The following is an 18,387-nucleotide window of genomic DNA, read 5'->3' as shown; positions in this document are numbered from 1 at the left end:
CCCTCCTCCATATGTTAATCCGGTGTAACCCAACCTCTTCCTAATGTATTCATGATGTAACTGGGATGTATTTTGCACTGTATTCTGGGATATGGAGGGAAATTTCAAAAGTTCATGTCACCCCTTTCTCGCTGTTCAATCTCGCCTTGAAGCTGTTGCGCAATAAACTTGGATCTTCTGCAGTTTGCTCCTGTCCGGCTGAGCTCATTTTCTTCCGCAGGGACCCGCGGACCTAGTCCGACGAGCTGGGTGGCAGAGTAGCCCCGCACCCAGATTTTAGCCATAACACTCTCAACCCCCATCTGGTGGGGCTTGCTGACCTCCCGGACCATAGCTGTCAACATTTCCCTTTTTTAAAGGAAAATTCCCTTATTCCGAACAGGATTCCTCGCAAGAAAATTGAAAAGTTGACAGCTATGTTTTGGACAAGCCTAAACTAAATTTTCTCTTCTTAGGCAAAAATCACAAGATGACCCGGATGGTCGCCAGATTCTGCGCACAGATTTGTAGGCGTAGAACACCCCCTGGAACAAGTAGATCGCTAGGAAAACTGCCCTAGCCAGCCTCCTGGGCATCCCGGGGGCAATCTGCATGTTAGCTTAACCTTAGGTCTTTTTGTGTTCATGCAACTATTTTAATTTTAATCTATAAGCTGTTGTTGTATATTGTTTTAAATGTCTACAGTCATACCTCAGGTTACAGACGCTTCAGGTTGCATTTTTTGGGGTTATGGACCTGCTGAAATCCAGAAGTACTGGAACGGGTTTCGGCAGTCGTGCATGCACAGAAGCACAAAATCGCAAAAGCGCGGAATCACAAGCCGCACGTGCGCGGACGTGGCACTGCGGGTTGCGAACGTGCCTCCCGCATCAATCTCATTTGCAACCCGAGCGTCCACTGTATTTCATTCTTGTGAAAGCAGTCTCAGTTGTGCTTCTTGAACTGGTCTTTGACAATAATAATAAATTACTACTACTACTAGCTGAAACCTAATGCAAGATATTGTCTACAGGTTTATGCTCATAAATCACAACACACACAAAAGCATTCCATCATTTTATTATGATATATAAGGTTTTTAGCAATATTTAAAATTCTTAAATTATTTTCTATTAGTCGAATAGAAAGACATTATTGACTAAAGGATGTGGGGAAATACCATATTTATATAGATATAAAAATAAAAAGGCAAAACACCTTATCACAAAATATAAAACAGCAGAAATACTTTTGTAAGCACTTAGAAAGAGCAGAGCTACAAAAATAATTACATATCTATGTCAACAGAGCCATTAGCTACCTTCTAACTTCCCCTCTGACCATCAAATCAGCACCCACTGCCTTCTTTAAGCCTTGGAATTTTACTTTCAGTTTTCCACAGATGTAGTGGCTTTTGTGAATGGGAAAGGAAAAAAGTGTCCCAAACTATTAGATGATTTAGATGTAATGCCAAATTATGATTTGCACAGCCAGAGCATGGTTTTGTCACGACTTAGGAACAGACAACTCGCGATCTAGGTTCCAAAACACAATTTGAAGCAAGCCATGGCTTTCACATTCCTCTGAAAGCCATCGTTTGGGAACATCAGTCCACCCTATGAGGCTGTTGTTTAATAAGATAGCATCTGGGGATTTGGAGGGTAGGTGTGGAAAGAAGGAAACCACACCAACCACTGTTTGCCTGAACATCTGGAAGTAAGGGTTTGGAGTCTATGCTTAGTGCAAACCATGGTTTAAAAACATGGATTAAAAACAAATCCATTAATTTACTCAATGCTTAATATTAAACACGACGCCAAGGCTTGCATGTAGCTTGGGCAATGTCTTGTTTCAACTGAGAACACCACATGGATTTTTTTTAAACCACCCAATCTAACTCGGTGGAGAAATTCCCATTCATTTAAAAAGGAATAAATCCTACTCTTTCCCCCTATGGAACTACTTGCAATTTAAAAAAATACCACCTGAGGGAAAGAATTATTGGATTTGAGAATACAGGATGCCTGCACCTGCTTTTCTGAAGAGAAACAGCTGCCTGAAAGAGGCTTGTAACCGGTCCCTCACCTAAGTGGCCTGCTAGCACAGCCATAAAGGGTGTGGCAATGCGAAAATGTGTTTGGGGAATTGTGTCCTTTTGTGAAACGTCTTAAATGCTACAGTGTTTTGGGCCTTTTATTTGTGTATATTTGTGTGCGCTGTAATTTAAACCACCTGGAGAAGGGTGTGGGGCTTGAGCATGCCTGGAAAAAGGCTGTTCTGCCTCATGAGAGTAAACAAAACCAAGAATGTAGAGGACTTTCTGAGGCTGTCTGTTGCTAGACCTGAGCTGCATGTGCTATCAGACTCATGAACTTGAAAAACGTGCTCCCTTCAGCTTGCCCGTGTGTTAATTTGGGTGATAAAAAGTCAACCACAGCCAAACCAATGGATTGTTTAAAGTGGCCTGAACTCTGGTCATATTCACGCCCTACCTTTAAAGCTCTCCTACACTGCTTGAAGTGACATGTCTTCTCCCAAAGTGTTACGGCACTCTTAACAAGCCACAGTTCCTTGGATTATTTGGGGGGAAGCCATTACCGGTGAAGAGAGATAATTATAATTTAAATGTCTGGTGTGGGTGTCATTCTACAACTAGATGCTAGTAACTTCTTGATTTCTTAAACAATGAAAGCTGGGATTCTCGGTAAATTCACCTTTACATTGAATACCCACATCCTGTGCTTTTAATGTGCCTGCATGGAACCATGCACTTTTAGTCTTCATTTAACACCAATAAATTCTCTTTCCCTGTCACTGTCTTGTGTGTGCAAATTTGGTTGTGTCTAAATGCTACACAATGTCTTCTTCATTGGCTTGGCAATTCACATACATGTTAGTCAAAGCCCATTCTTATGTTTTCGCTTGTGTGCAAAACTTTTGCTTTTCTCACATGCTTTAGTGCAAGGCGTGAGCACACATTGGATCTAACTGCTTACATGATGATAGCTTGGTGGGAAGAGTAACACCATGCATGCACAAGTTCTCAAATTCAATCCCATGTTTCCCAGTTAGAAGGCTGTGGAGGAATCTCTCAGCCCAAGACAAAAGCACATCACTGCTACCCATCTCTGACAGCACCAGACTAAACAAACCAGTGGTCTGATTGAGGCCACTCCACACCACAAATGTAAAGCACTCTTACGCCCCTTCCAGAATCATGGCTTCCCCAAAGATTCCTGGGAACTGTAGTTTGTTAAGGGTGCAGAGTCGTTAGGCCTTTAAGAAAGCGCAGTTCCCAGGATTTGGGCAGGGGGCAGGAGCCCTGACTCTCACGGTGCAGTTGTGACATAGGAGAGCTTCATCTATTAATTGCCACCACACACACACCATTTTTTGTGGAATGCAGCCAGTTTGGGTAAAGGTTTCTATCTTCCATTTGTGTATAGAGTTGTGAAATATAAAAGTTTTAGAATTAAAGCATTTCAATACAATATTCAAGAAAGGTTTGGGCACTACAGAAGTAAGGCACTCAAGATTTTAGAAGCTGTGCTTAATTTACTCAGACTGAATAGCTGGCAATCTCAGGGTGGGGGGGATAAATATATAAAGTTCTGTCACTTAAAAAAATAGCATCCCCCTTTTTAATGGGGCAAATAGTTCCCTTAATGTACAAAACGTGCTCTGAATGCAAAATTAATAATAACCCTACACAACATAGCATAGATAAAGCAATTCTAAAGTCCTACCTCAAGCATTCAGGTCTTCAGTTGTATAAAAAGCTTCATCTTATATTTGCAATTCTTCAGAATCTGGCAACATATAAACTTTCTATCACCCATTATACTCTGGATATCATGGGTCTTGCCTGGCTAAAGTCAATAGTAACTCTGCTTTAGTGGAACGGCATGTGCAGATGTTAAGTTATGGATGGGGGCTGGATGGGTGGAGAGTTCAGACTACGGTGTCCTTCCAAGTGATTAGAAGAATTACTATTCCTCTCTTTTCCCCTCTCCACATTTCTGATGTAGGATAAATTTACAAAAGTGAGGTTTGAAGTCTTGTCACCGCTTGGCAGGATGAGCACAGACAACCATTTACCCCCTTGATGACCAGTTGGGAAACTAGCCGTGTGGAAGAGCTCCTTCCTTCACTTTGCAATGATACAGCAGTTCTGGAACCGCTTAGCAACATGTGCCACTTGGCGCGGACAAGCCCTCAAACTTTCTGCCACAATTTCCCACAGTGCTTCTGGGAAGCCCTCAAGCAAGATGCAAGTCAAACAGCACCTGCGATTCCCCACCCACAAGCACCCCAAGGCATACTGATAAATAGTCATCTGCATTCAGCATCTGTAGTAAATAACCTTTTGGCTAACTGTTTACCTGTAACAGTTATCTGTTCTCAAATGTGGGATGCATGCATACATGATGTACCCTTAACGTACATCTTTAATCTGAATCCAAGACCATACACTCCACAACATACACTTTTTAAAGGGATGTGATGGAGGTTGATTATGCCACACAACATGGCTTATAAATTAAAAAAAGTTCAAAGGACGTTTGCCATCACTCACCATGGTAACATTTTGAGGCAATAGCTGTTGCAATAAACAAAACTAAGGTCTGGGTCTCACTTGCATTTTAGTCTTGAAGTCAGGAAAAACAAGCCAGCATTGCAGAAAGAACAGTAAGATGTTTGTGATGAGCCAGTAAGAATCCATTCATGTGTAGGAGCTATATGATACCCACCCACCCACAATTTATTTTCATGAACTTTTCTGCCTTCAATAAGACCGGCATCATATATTCTGAACACTTTAAAAAAATCTGCATAATAGTCGCAAGGTACATGTGCAGTTGACTTAAATGAACTCTTTCCTCCATTCAAAAGAACAAATATGTCTAAGCAGCATAATGGATATGTAATAATTGTTGCACATTAAGATGCACAATTTGTTTAACAATGCATCTTTCCCCATTCGAAAGGACAGCTCTTAAAAGCAGTATGTATAATGACAGTCAAGACAATTGTGCATTGTATGCACAACTGTCGTTAACTTAACAACTGCTTCCACAGCTAAGCCAATACTTTCAAGTCCCTTCCCTTCATTCTGTTGTCCATACAGTCACTTCTTGTTTCATCCATTTACTTCAGGTTTACTAGGTTTGTGAATCTGCAAATCTGAACAAATGTCATTTCCCCTCCTCATACCCCTAAAGAGCTAAGCTTCCCTTCTGGGAAATCTTGGCCTGAGTTTTACAGTCCTTTATTCCAGAAAGTAAAAAAAGGCCTTTGGTCTCAAACACCGTCTTTTAAAAAGCTATTATCTTCCAGATCTTTAGCAAAAAGTAAAAAAATGCAGCCTCCTGAAGGAATGAGTCCACATGTTAACTCTTTCCCCACACATTCAACTATACGTCCAGCTATTTTCCATCTGTTATATCCACACAAGGAGGCAGGTGCCCAAGGAATCTTCTCGTTGGCTTCCTTTATAAAGGCAGCTGGCTGCCAAGGAACTGTAAACGCCTGCTTTCCACGAATGGCCCCTGTGCAGCAGGGATTTGGCAACTCCTGCTCATTGGCAAAAATGGTGCCCTTTGGCTTGCCACCCCTATCTATTGTGCTGGGACTTCCACTTAAGATCCCAGGACAAAATTAATGTTTGATATGACTAAGAACTGCCTGCCATGATCTACCTGATGTCTTTGCAAAGCCAAGTCTTTGCCAAACTGGAGATGATCTTCTGTGACACAATCACTTTCTCTAAGGATATATTTGGCCACATCCTACATGCTACAGAGGGCCCACACACTACCCTATAGTAAGCTTTCTAAATGGCGACCAAGTAACGGAAGGCCCTCACTACTGAAAATGCATTCAAGTGCTAATTAAAGAGGTTCGATCCGAGGCTGAGGGGACCCAAAACCAGCTTCTAGCTGCTTCAGCACATGAGAATATCTCCCTCAGCTGCTTCTAGGAGCAGGGAAGCTACTTGGCATATCCAAGCCTGTGTGTGAAAAATGAATGATCCTGGAGCCATTTAATGGATGCCCTCAGCCAAAGGCCATTAAGTCTTAAAAGGCTTCTCCTCCGGCGTAGGCCTATGCCTTACGCTGATGTTGTAGTCAAGAGTTCTTCGGTAAACAAAACACAGCATTAAACATTTTCTGTGTAGACAATGCAGGGACTGTTCTCCTCACAAAGCTCTAGCTGCACACTTGAGGCGAACCACCTTTTGGCAGAACCAAGGCTATAGTTGAGTGTGGTCCGGTATATGTTCTTGGCATGTTTGGGGAAGATGATTGTTGTACTCTGGAACCTCAGGGGTTTCTGGCGCGGCTCAAAGATGAGTTGGGACTTGTAGTTTCGCCATGTGCAGTTGGGGGCAGCGATGACGGTCTCACTGTAAGTGGTGACAGTGGGCATTGGGCAGTAGAAAACATCATCCCTGTAATGCCTCTCAGAGCCATATTTTACCTCAGAGTTGCACCTGAAATTTAAAAGGGGGGGGCAACAAAAAGTCACGCACAAGAACTTCAGTGGAGCCCCAACAAGATCAAACCAAAGACCTACTCAAGTCCCACATCCTGTTCCCCACAGCAAGTACCTCCTCCTCTGCTGAACCCTTTGCTCTCCAAGACGCAACCATATCTGACCCTGAGCTGCAAGTTTTGGGGGGGCCTGTGGGCACATTTGGAAATGCTGAGAAAGTGCCGTAGGTCCCACTCATAAAATGGCTGCCATAGGGGCATGGCATAAAAAGTAGGAAAAGAGGCAGGATCACCCCACAACCCCCAAAATTGTGTCTAGAAGGAAATGGGACTTCCTAGCAACTCTTGCAGCACTTGCTTTTGCCTGCCCCGTTCAAGTCTTGTGAGAGTCACACGAGAGTTGGCACTTTCCCCTTTCTGGATAAAGGATGTTTAGGACTGCAAACTCACCAGGGTTTCACTGGAGCTGAGTCTTGCCAGCTGGGGCCTGATCCTGCCCTTTTTGCTGCTTGTGCGAAGCAGAGATGGCTCACTAGAGTGCATGGGCATAGCCAGGATATATTTGGGGGGGGAGGCTTTATGTTGGGGGAGCAGAACCGTGATACAACTGGTCAGTTAGTTAAGTATTTTTATTCATTTACTTGATGGGGCAGCTGCCCCTTGCACCCCTTGGCTACACCCGCGTCTACCGCCACACACATGTGTATAACAGTGATCCTCATGTTGCAAAAACCTCGGGATCCAGCCGGACCTCCAGAACGGATCCCATTCGCAACTGGAGGTACCACTGTATGTGATTAGGCAAATGTAGCCAGTGGTTGCAGCCTGACCAGCCCAGCAGAATTAGGGATTTGTTGGCAGTGGGGCAGGGCAGGTCCTGCAAGCAACCTCTACAGGGAGGGAGACCAGGAGTGGTGCCAACTTGAAGAAAATACTGGGGGGGGGGGGAGGTAAGCCCCGCCCCACATAATTGATCACATGACGCAGCACACACACATCATTTGAATCGCAACGCCCATCAACTTTGGAAGGACCAGTTGCATATCCCCCATCCTGAGCTACTGCCAATCTGCGTCTGTTGTTTTTTTGGGGGGACACTCAGCACCTCTCTCTCATATGGACACCGTACCTGATACAGAGCCATGGAGGACCAAGAAATGGCACCTTGCCCCGACTCTGCCCTATATTCGGGGGTGGGGGGAGTTGAGGTGGCAGCTCAGGGCAGGGACTTGCATTTTCATCCCCTGCTGCCAAAAAATGATGGTATCTCCTCCCCTTCTCATTTTATTCCAGTTCCATGTTTGAGCCACTTCCATGTTTGAAGGGCAGTCGGCAGGGAAACTAATGAGAGATGGAACCAAAATGTTCTGGAACAGAACAATTGCTCATGAGTGAAAACTGGGGGAGTGACTCAGAGGTTGCCTGGGGCACAAAATACCCTTACGCCAGCACTGCTCATAAGCAAACACCAGAATAGATTCATCAAGTCTGCTTTTGCAACGAACAGGTAAGGAAACCTTGAAGGCTGGAATCCACATTTTCTTCAGGTCTTCTCCACTTACACATCCTTTGTCAAATTTGTCTGATTTGTGTCTTGGAGGGGTGGGGAGTTAACTGGAAAAACCTACATCTCCCTGCAAATCTGGTGTTTCAATATCTAGCTCGTCTCTCTGTGTCTATAGTAAGTGTCCTAAAATATTAGCCAAAGCTGGAACAGACTTCACAAACAGATATCTAGATAGATCCCTGTTAGTTTTTGCATTCTTTCACTGCACACCCAACTTGAAGAAGCAGCTTTTATAGTCTGTGAAAAGCATCCCTGTCTTCAAAGAAGCAGGAGGGACACGCAAAGCATCCTGCTGCCAGGTTGCCGTAGGGGTTTTACATGGTTTGATGCTTCCAGATCTTGGAGGCGCAACCAGCAGCAGCAGCTGAGGAATTTGCAGCTCTGTGTATAAAAAGATTAAACGCTGGGTGTGGCGCACGGCATTTGCCAACGCCCTGGAGGAGGCTTGGCCCACCAAACGGCACACGTAACACAATCTGCTTAATGAGTTTTGCACAGCTAAGCTCAGAGGCCAGCAAGTTGCTTGGTGCAGACAGCAGGAGCCCTCGATGGCAATTGGAAAAACATCCTTGTCAGTGGCACCTTGAAATTTCAAAGGCTACTCTTTAAAAGTTGGGTGCATGGGTGGCATTTACACTGGGCAGAAAGCTGCAGCAGCATTTCAGCACACCAGCAACCACCAGAACATCACTGGCTAGCACCAAAGGAAGGTTGAGGAGAACCCCAAATGAGAAATGTCACTCGTTGCATCAAAACCACATTGGCTTCCCTTAAAATGTTTTGGAAATTTGGCCCACTTAAAAAACACACTTGAACTTAACCTTACATTTTTGCCTTTAAAAGCAAAATTCAGCAGCAATGTCAAGGACTCTCACTGCCATTCACTGATGGACAAGAGTCTGATGTCACCACTACTGTCATGCCCACATATGGTTGGGCTGTTGGGCTTTGCTAGTACTGGAGACCCTCAGAGAAGAATCTGACCACAGAGCACTCGAGGAGACTCCAAAAACATGGAAGTGGGAGATGGGCAACTCTACCCCTCAGCACACAACTTAAACCCTCACAGTATAAGACTGAAAGACTAGAAGATGGGGGTGGTAATCTCTGCCTATCCAGAAGAATTCCAGAAGGGTGAGAGGTCAGAGCAGTTCTTTGCCATCATTAGAGCAATGGCTAAATTGTTCACTACCATCCAAAGGGAGAACCATGCTCTTGGGATCTCTGGGTTAGCAGTATTGTTGATTGGCACAGCTTTGGCCCTAAATGCTGTGAAAATGCCCAAGCCCAGCAGACACCTGGGATGGTTATGAAAGGTTTCACCACAAGTGCGTACTGCAAGAAATACTGAAGTATGGACTCACTTCAGAAATGGCTGGTAGGGCAGAAGAGGCAGGAAGGCCAACGATAAGCTTTTTTGAAAACTGTAAATTGCTTTTGAGACAAATTGTTTGTAGTGGAAAACAAATATTATAAATAAAATAAGTCAGTAGGTGGAGCCGGAGCCCATGTCAAACAGGGCCAAACTAATGATTGTTTTGTCCTCCTCTTCTTCTTCCATACTGCGTTCCACAAGGGCAAAACTGGACTGAAGAGGAGGAAGATGAGGGGCAGCTCCTTCCCACTGGACTGGGTGCAAGTAAGAAGGCAGGGAGCTGGGAGCTGGCTGAGGACAGACGGAACTTGATGGGGCAATGCCTCATTTGCCCTTAACGGACCAGCACCCACTGCCTGGCCTCCAAGCAAGAGTGTTTTAGTTCATGGATCTAGCCAGCCAGCCAGTCTCCTCCAGGACACTGTAAGCGACAAAGGACACAAGAAAGGCACAACACATCTGGTGTTCTTTTCCAGCAGAGATTGGGACTGATGGTACTTGCCTAAGGTCACGTAATGAGTTGTGTTCATGGACCAGGGCTGTCCTGGTTCACAGCTCAGTCTCGTAAACTTGCTTTCCTATACGATCTTGAAGTGGCCCTCTTGTCACTGTGCTACCTATTGCTTTTATTTATTTGTTAGATTTATTACCCCTTCCCCATGGCAGGTTACAGCAGCGTAAGATATCATACCAATCCTACTTCTTTGTTCCACCTGCTTGAGAGCACAGGCCCATCTCCTACACAGAGGCAGAAGCCCTCCCAATGATTTGGGACCACAACACCCACCACCCCCAACCACTGGCCACGCTGGCTGGGGCTGATGGGAACTGGAGTCCAACGACTTGTCAGCCTGGAGAGCGCAACAACGCATAAGTTAGCTTTGTAATGTAGGCCACTACCTAACCCTGCTCAGCAAAAGGAGATTCAGGAAACGAGGCAGCCTACAAATTACAGAGGTGTGAGGGACAAGGGATTTGGGGGCTGGCCCCCTGACCTTTTGTGATCCCCCCTTAGCTAGTGTTTTGGAAATCTAAAGAGGGGGAAATCTGGCCAAAACTGGAAGGAGCTGGAACATCTGGGTTTCATTAAGGACCCATTCATTTCGCCCACCTACCCACCCACAATAATCGAGCACTGAAAAGGAATGGACAGCCAAATGAAAGATGTGACGGGCGCAAGCTGCCATGGCAAGCAAGGGAAAATTCAACAGAAATCTTCCCCACCCATTGTGAGTTGAGCTAAGACAAGGAGAGACAACCTGGTGCCTCCAGGTGTTGCTGGACTGCAGCTGCCCCCAGGTCCCAGCCAGCATGGCCAGGGGTCAGGGAGATGTGAGCTGTGGCTCAACAACATCTGGAGGGTATCACATGGGCTGTCTCTGAGCTAAGACCACCAATTCACTGAGTTCAGGCCGCTCAACAGCTGGCAGTGATTTTCTGCCTCAGATCTGAGATGAATTCAATGTGAGATCTAAGTGGTGACCCCTCCATCTCCCCACCCCTCACCCCACTCACACTCTCCTATTATTCTACAGCATTCACTCTTCTTAATTTCAGCCATTCCTTCTTCCCCTCCCCTCACCCCACCCACAGCTCTGGCTAAAACACCCACCAACCTATTCATAAACACCACTAATCTTTTGCAGGAGAAAGCGGGAACACAAAAGGAAGCCCATACGTTACCTAATTTCCTGTGCCGGTTCGGGGTTGACCTCTATGCTTTCACCAAAAAACACAGGGTGCATCCGAGGCCTTATTTCTGATGTGGAGGCATTCAGAAGAAGATAAGGGATCTACAGGGCAGGGGGAGGGGAGGAAGAGCAAAATGGAAACACATGAGGAATCTGGAGCCTGCTGAGATGTTTACAGTTGAATCCGTGGTTAGTTTTAAGCATAGGTAAGAAAAGCTATTGCTGTGGACCTGTTTAATTCTCACAAGCACCCTAGTCCCGATGAACACCCGCAATTTTCACATATGGTACAGGCCAGCTCAGACCCGTGCCAGTTCCAGAAACACCATGTGTGTAATGGGAAAACATTTCACCCTGCAACAGTGCCCTGCTTGTGGGCTTCTCACATGCATGTAATTGTGAGGACACGATGCTAGTCTGAGCCAGTAGGGCTCTTACATTCCTAACAGAACACAGATGTGTACAAGGGTATGCTTCAAGGTAGCTGTCCACCTCAAAATCAGTGCAGAACAACATCAGGAAACAGAGGTCCAGATCAAGAAGGCTTAAATATGCATACAGTGTTCCAGGATGCAGAATGCAGAAGTATATCTAGATTCAATGTTTGGGAAGCACCGCAAGGCTAAACTCTGCTCCTAAACAGATGTATATGAAAGCAAGTGTTAATTCACACAACTTTTTTCTTATTGTGAAGGTTACACGAGCTGACTTTTTAAACATGTCTATCTGAACTTGTGGATGCTCCGATCTGTGTCATGTGGAGGTGTGCCATTACGTAATCAGCTCTACATACACTCCTTGGGCTTGGGAGGGGGGATTATTGGTTTGTTCTTGTTTTTATTATGCATTTTGTGTTTTTATCTTGTAGTTTTATGCTGTGCACCACCCTGAGATCCATGGATGAAGGGCGGTAAACAAATTTAATAAATAACAATATTAATAATTCTTATTATCTGCACCTCTGTTTGCTGCACTGTTTGCCCCCAGAAAAACCTGATCTTTAGCGCTGAATTGGAACAAACAGCAACTGCATTTTCTGCAAAACTGCAGTTTGTTCCAATTTACCGCTAAAGAGTGGGTTTTCCAGGAGGAAACAGTGGGGCAAAGGCTAAACCGCTTGGGCCCATGCCTAGAAAGCAAGGGGCAAGTGGGAAACCGTTCAGACCAATGCTCTCTAAGCAAGGGACAAGCGGAAGTGTGGACGAGCCCCTTGTCAGTTCCAAAGGGTTTTCACTGTCACCTGCCTCGGCTGCTCCAATGTTGGAACACCCCCAAAATACACTTCATTTCTGGGGGTTCATTCAGACTTCCTTTGGTGCTGCACTTTCTTTTTCATCCCAGCCGCCCCCACCCCCAGAAAAACCTGCACTTTCCTGCTGAATTATAGCAAAAGGCAATATTCCATGCATTGCCATTTGTTTTGATCCAGTGGTGAAAATGGGTTTCCCCAGGGAAAGTGCCAGGACCAAAAAGAAACCTCACGCAGGCATGGAGCTTCAAAGTGTGGACCTGGGCCTGGAGAGCAGGGTGCAAAAGTAAGTCTGGATGAGCCCCGAGTGCATTCAGACAACCAGCCTTTCTTTTCTTTTGAGGAGGACCAGTTGTGGAAATCCAAAGGAGCGAGGCTTATGAAGGGAACGTGTGCACACATGGCTCCACTCTCAACCCGGCTTAAGGGAAGGCTCACAGCTTAGGAGCAGAACACAAAATGTTGCAGGTTCCACCTCTGGCATCTCCAGGTAGCACTCTCTGAAAACCTGGAGAATTGCTACTAGTGAGTGTAGACAGTACTGAACTAAGGGGACCAATGGTCCGACTTGGTACAAGGCAGCTTCCTAAGTTCTGACTTAGTTGCTGAAAACAAGATTTCTGACACTCGTCCATAGTTTGGCTGCATACTCTCTATTCTCATGGGGGCCACTAGACATTAGCCACTGAACTTCCCATGTTCAGTCAGAGCACACTTTCGAATGCCATTGCTAGGGAGGGTCATGCCCTTTGTACAGTGCTTGCATGCCAGAAGTACCCAGTTGGCCACAGCTGGAAGCAGAATGGACTAGGAGAGAGACAGTGTGGTGTAGTGGTTGGAGTGGCAGAGCAGAACCAGGGGGACCCAGGATCAAACCCTTGCTCAACCACGAAGCTCACTTGTGCCCGTCACTTTCAGCCTAACCTACTTCACAGGGTTGCTCTTGTGAGGATAAAATGGACGGGAAGTGGCATGTAAAAGAAGCTGGTCTGCAGCTAACATAGAACCGTGACGATAATTTACCATACTTATTAATTGCTTTCCTCACAGAAGTGACCCAAAGTGACTTGCAGAAAATAGTGGCAGTTTGAGTGGGCAGTCTGTACGCAAGGCTGCCTGGATCAGAGGAATTCCGTGCAACATATTCCCAGGCAAGTATTTGAAGACTGGGTTCTAAATCATCATATGTTCTAGCTGCAACTTTCAGTCCTGCTGCCCAGTTCTTATTATATAGGATGGAGTGCTCCCAAAAAGTTAAATTCACCAGCCACTAGTCCACATAAAGGTATTCCTCAATATTTGGCAATCATTATTAATGCTGCCACAAGAGCATTGGCAAGTGCTTCTGCACAAAGGGTCGGCATTGGCTGCGTCTGTATTACCAGGCCCAATTCAAGATGTGGGCTTTGGCTTTAAAGCACCAAATGTCCAGGTATTGGATACCTTTTCCTTTATAGACTGAGATGGGCCATGAACCCAGCAAGGTTCCAGCAAGGTAGGGACAGGGCCTACTCTGTACTGGTGCCCCAGCTGTAGAACTCACAACCCCTTTTATTAGATTTTTTTTTTAAAAATGCCCTACCTTCTTCCCTGATGGGACTCAAGGCAGCATACAGATTAAAAACAAGAACTAGAGGGACAGATAAGATACGCTGACTAAACTTTAGATACATGGCTAGAACATACCTGATCTCTCAAGCTTTTTGAAATACAGTATTTAATTTTTTCCCGTTTCAGCTGGTGCTTAAGACTTTATCTGATCAGCTGCTGTTTACCTGTAACTGCTGTAAACTGGATTTTAGTTTATAGTACTGTACAATATGACTAATCTTTATATATTATGTTGGAAAACACCTTGGGGTAACTGCATAATGAAGGGCAATCTATACATTTCCTTAATGTTATAATAAATATAGCCAAAGGTGACTTTTTGATCTGGTCACACAGGGCTCTTGTGCTATTACGATCTATCTTTAGTCACTTGTTACCTAAAAAGGTCTCCAAGCGATTTATATTTAAAAACAGCAACATAAATATGCTACACCATTAAAAAAAATCATATAAACATTTTCACATAACATACAAAAAATAGTCGTCCCCCACAGAACAGCCTAAGTTATACTTCATTATGTCCCAGTTCTAGTGAATTCCACCCCCACAGTGACTGTAAAAACATCTGAGGGTTAGGAAATTACTGGTTGTCTGAATCCAGCTTCTGTCTTTGTCTCTCCCCCCCCCCAACACACACTCTGGTTTGATGTGCCATCCCTCCCTGGCTTTCCCCCTGCCTCTGCCTGCCCCACACACCCCGTGCCCCTTTCCATCTGCTTGCCTGCCCAGCCAGAGCTCTCGGAGAGCCAAGGTTTTTTGTTCTGGCCTTTTTTGTTTTTAAAGGACCTGCAAGGAGGCAAAACCAAGCTTAACCGCAAGCTTCCCTCCTGCTGAGCTCAGCAAACAAGCCCATCCCTGTTCCACAGATGTTTCTGGGTTTTTGCTACATCAATGAAAACCGTATGGGGAGGGGCCAGGAGAGTGGGTTTTCTGACATGGCTGGAATTAAATAACTGCCTTTTTGCCATCTTCATTTTGATCAGAGGCTCCTGCGCCCCTGAGGCTTTTAACGAGAGCATGATGAAGGTAACGTGTTGGGGGCAAAAATGCCACATCGGAAATAGAGCTTCTGAGGATCCAATGCAAAGGAGAGAGGGACAACAAACATCTCTACATCCCATCCAGGGTGGAGGGAGCATCAACAGCAACAAGAGACAGGGCCTTCTCAGTGGCTGCACCAGTAACTATGGAACACCTGGCCCACTGAAGTGTGGATGGCTCCCTCTGCGGCAGTTTTTCGCAGGTCAGCAAGGGCATTTTTATTATGGCAGACTTTCGCTTGCTGAGTATATGCTGCTTTATGCAAAAACTATGTTTACACACCACTTTTTCCAGTAGCAACAACATAAAGGTCTCTGGGGTTGACCATCTCCACCCACAGTCAGGGAGGTCCGCAGTGTGCCATCCGTGGATACCGGTGCCCATTGGGACTGGGAAGACAGAAGGTAGGGAGGCCACTAGTAGGCAGAGCTAGAACCAATGGCAGGCAGAGCCCACACACTGGTGTGGCTGCACGCTGAAGGCAGACTGAGATCAGTGGGGCAGTGCCCCATTTGCCCTAGGGCAGCAGCCTCCAATGCCAGGGACCATAAAACTGGCCCTTTAATTAATGGCACTGTGGTTATATATGTGTGTTGTTGTTGTTTTTGTGTGTGTAGCCCTCATGAAAATTCATCAACATTTTAGTGGAAATTAATCCTACCCATACACATGTTTGCATGTAATTCTGCCCAAGATACAAATTTTTGCAAAGCAATTTCCCCTTAAATAACGCATTTTTGTATGTTATTTTCACTAATAGAAGTATTTTTTTGGACACGTCTCTCCCATTATATGCATTTTTATTCACATTACCTGCCTAGAGAACTGCAAAGCAAATTGAAAGAAGTGTGAACTTTGAAGAATTGTTGTGTTTTGGTCCCCATATAGTTTTGAAATGTGCAAATTAGGTAGGTTTGCCTTTACATGTGAACGGAATTCAAATTTCACCTCCTGTCCTAGTCAGAGGAAGGGCATGTTCAGGCTCAGGGCTGAATACCGCCCTCCAGGCTTCCTTGCCCAGCCCTCAGGGATGGGTGATCTCAAATCAGGGGCCTTGGTATATTTTTATTTACTTTTTGTATTGCGTTTTTATCATGCCCCTTCCACTGAGAAGCTGAAGGTAACAGTGTGGCTCTCACCTCCTAGGTTATGCTCACAAGAATCCTTGTTAAGCTGAGAGAGTGACTTACTCAGGATGTCTGCCCAGGGTGCAGTTGGTGTGAAAAGGGCAAATCCCAGGTTAGAGTTCATTGGGAAAGAGATTGGGGAAAAAAGCACCCAATATGATGATGATGATGATGATGATGATGATGATGCACAAAATGGGAGTTCTAGTCTCCACACCTCAAAAATCATGGAACTGTAAAAAGTTCAGGAAAGTGCAACCAAAACGATTAAAGGGTTGGAGCAATTCCTCTATGAGGAAAGGTTATGACATTTGGGGTTTTTTAGTTGGTTCCAACCCTGACTGTTTATTATATTTTTGTTCTTTCCCCAAAAAAGCTCAGGAAAGCACCCGTATGCTGTCTAATCTTGACAACAGCCCTATAATGTAGGGTAGGTTAAGAGACAGCGGCCGGCTGGCCCAAGGTCACTCAGTCAGTTTCTTGGCAGTGTGGGGATTTCAATCCAGGCTTTTGCGGTCCTAGCCCAATGTATTAACCACCACACTGCACTAGCTCTCCGGACATCACTCTCTAAGCCTGCCTTGCCCAACCTGGTGCCCTCTGGGTGCTTTGGATGACAGCTCGCCATGGCTGTGCTGGCTGGAGCTTATGGGAATTGAAGTTCAAAACATCTGGATGATAAGTAGTCGGTGGTGGAATTGCATCTCCCAGCTCAGAAAGCTTGAAGGTAACAAAAGGCACTAAAACAGCTTCATCCTATAAAACTGGTTGTTTTGCTGTTATTATTATTATTATGAATTAGTTACTTATTTTGCTTTTGCCTCACTTTGTCCCAAAACACCTCCCAGCAGCATACTAGAAAGCTCACTCGTAAAAGCTGAATCACAAAAAAGAAAAAGAAAGAACTTTCCTCTCCAGGCAACAGGGTGAGGGTTAAGGCAGGCAGGCAGTGGTGTGACAGGACCCCATTTGCCCAAACGGACAAACCTTCTGAAGGCTGCAGCGACATTCTCAATTCACCAGGTACGTTTTGCCCCTGGCTATCAGCTGCTTGCAACCAAGTGAAGATGCCTAAGTGCCAGGATGGCACCTGACGTCTCCACCATCTGGAGGTGCCTGCCTGGGGATCCTTGGATCTGGACCCTTTTCACACACTAATACCACATCCTGTACAATTCTATCCATTATATTTTATCGACAAAATCAGAATGAAAAGTTGTCCTGGAAAATACGAGTTTTGAGCTGTCTGGCCCCAAAGTGGCAACTACTGTAGATATTCCATTTTGGTGACTGTAACCCTGGTTTAAGGAGCCATTTGTCACCTAGCTTATATACCTGAGCTTCTAACACTGGCTGTAGCATCTCCCAGGCAGTGAAGGACCTATCCAAGCCGACCACTGGCTCTCCTCAACAGGAAGGGCTCCAAAGACTTCCTGATTGGTAAGGGGCTGTACGTGGGTAACCAGAGTCACTCCTGGCTTGCTCTCTGGTTTGACCTTCCCATGCTGACCCATGAATCCAAGCACCTGGCTCCCACTTGGCGCAGCTACCTGTGGCTGACTTGTGGCAGCTCCACTGAACTGATGGACCCGCAGTGTTTCCCAACCTTGGGCCTCCAGCTGTTTTTGAACTACAATTCCCATCATCCCTGACCACTGGTCTTGCTAGCTAGGGATGATGGGAGTTGTAGTCCAAAAACAGCTGGAGGCCCAAGGTTGGGAAACACTGGACCAAGGAACCTGCAACATTCATGACTGAGGTGTTTTTTAAATGCTCTTGAATCCATTTTCCTCCTTCAACACATTCCTATCAGCCCCTTTGGGCTTCTGCCAGGAGCTTTCATTTGGGGTGGGTGAGGAAATGCAAATTCAGCCCATTTTAAAGCAATTTGTTCTGCCCTGCAATTATCAAGAACAGCTGGTATACATATACAGTGTTATGGAAAACAGCCTCTCTGGTGTGCCTCTTAAGGGAGCGACAACCTTGCTTAGTGCTGGCCTGCCTTCAACTCTACTTACAAGCATCCGTAAGGAGTGGGGGGCTTGTAACGGAGCATTTTATTAATTTATTTAATTAGGTGGGGTTAACTGGCAGAGTTCAGAATTTGAAGGACATTAAAATGGTCTTCCCTTCTAAGAATGAACCATAGTTGTAATTCACATTTTAATAAATGGCGCCAAGAGGTCTCCAAAGAGCTCTATGCAGATAGATCACCTGCTTTGCATGCAGAAGGTTCAAAATCCCCGGCATCAC

General features: G+C 45.4%; 1 protein-coding gene across 2 annotated transcripts in view; it reads right to left on the bottom strand.

The window, feature by feature from the left end:
- Positions 1-1,043: 1,043 nt before the first annotated feature.
- Positions 1,044-18,387, bottom strand: part of RFLNA (refilin A) — a 32,955-nt gene continuing 15,611 nt past the window's right edge. For both annotated transcript variants that reach the window (XM_083476764.1, XM_083476765.1), the window contains 2 exons: positions 11,099-11,208; positions 1,044-6,472 (listed from right to left, as the gene is read on the bottom strand). In XM_083476764.1, coding sequence (XP_083332890.1) covers positions 6,139-6,472; positions 11,099-11,208 — 444 coding nt within the window. In that variant the 3' untranslated portion in view covers positions 1,044-6,138. The remainder of the gene's footprint in view (positions 6,473-11,098; positions 11,209-18,387) is intronic.

Source organism: Podarcis liolepis (assembly GCF_965112155.1).
Source record: "Podarcis liolepis genome assembly, chromosome: 15".
In the NCBI taxonomy this organism is placed as follows: Eukaryota; Metazoa; Chordata; class Lepidosauria; order Squamata; family Lacertidae; genus Podarcis; species Podarcis liolepis.
The sequence above is the reverse complement of the archived record's forward strand: the minus strand, read 5'-3'. Positions and strand labels throughout refer to the sequence as shown.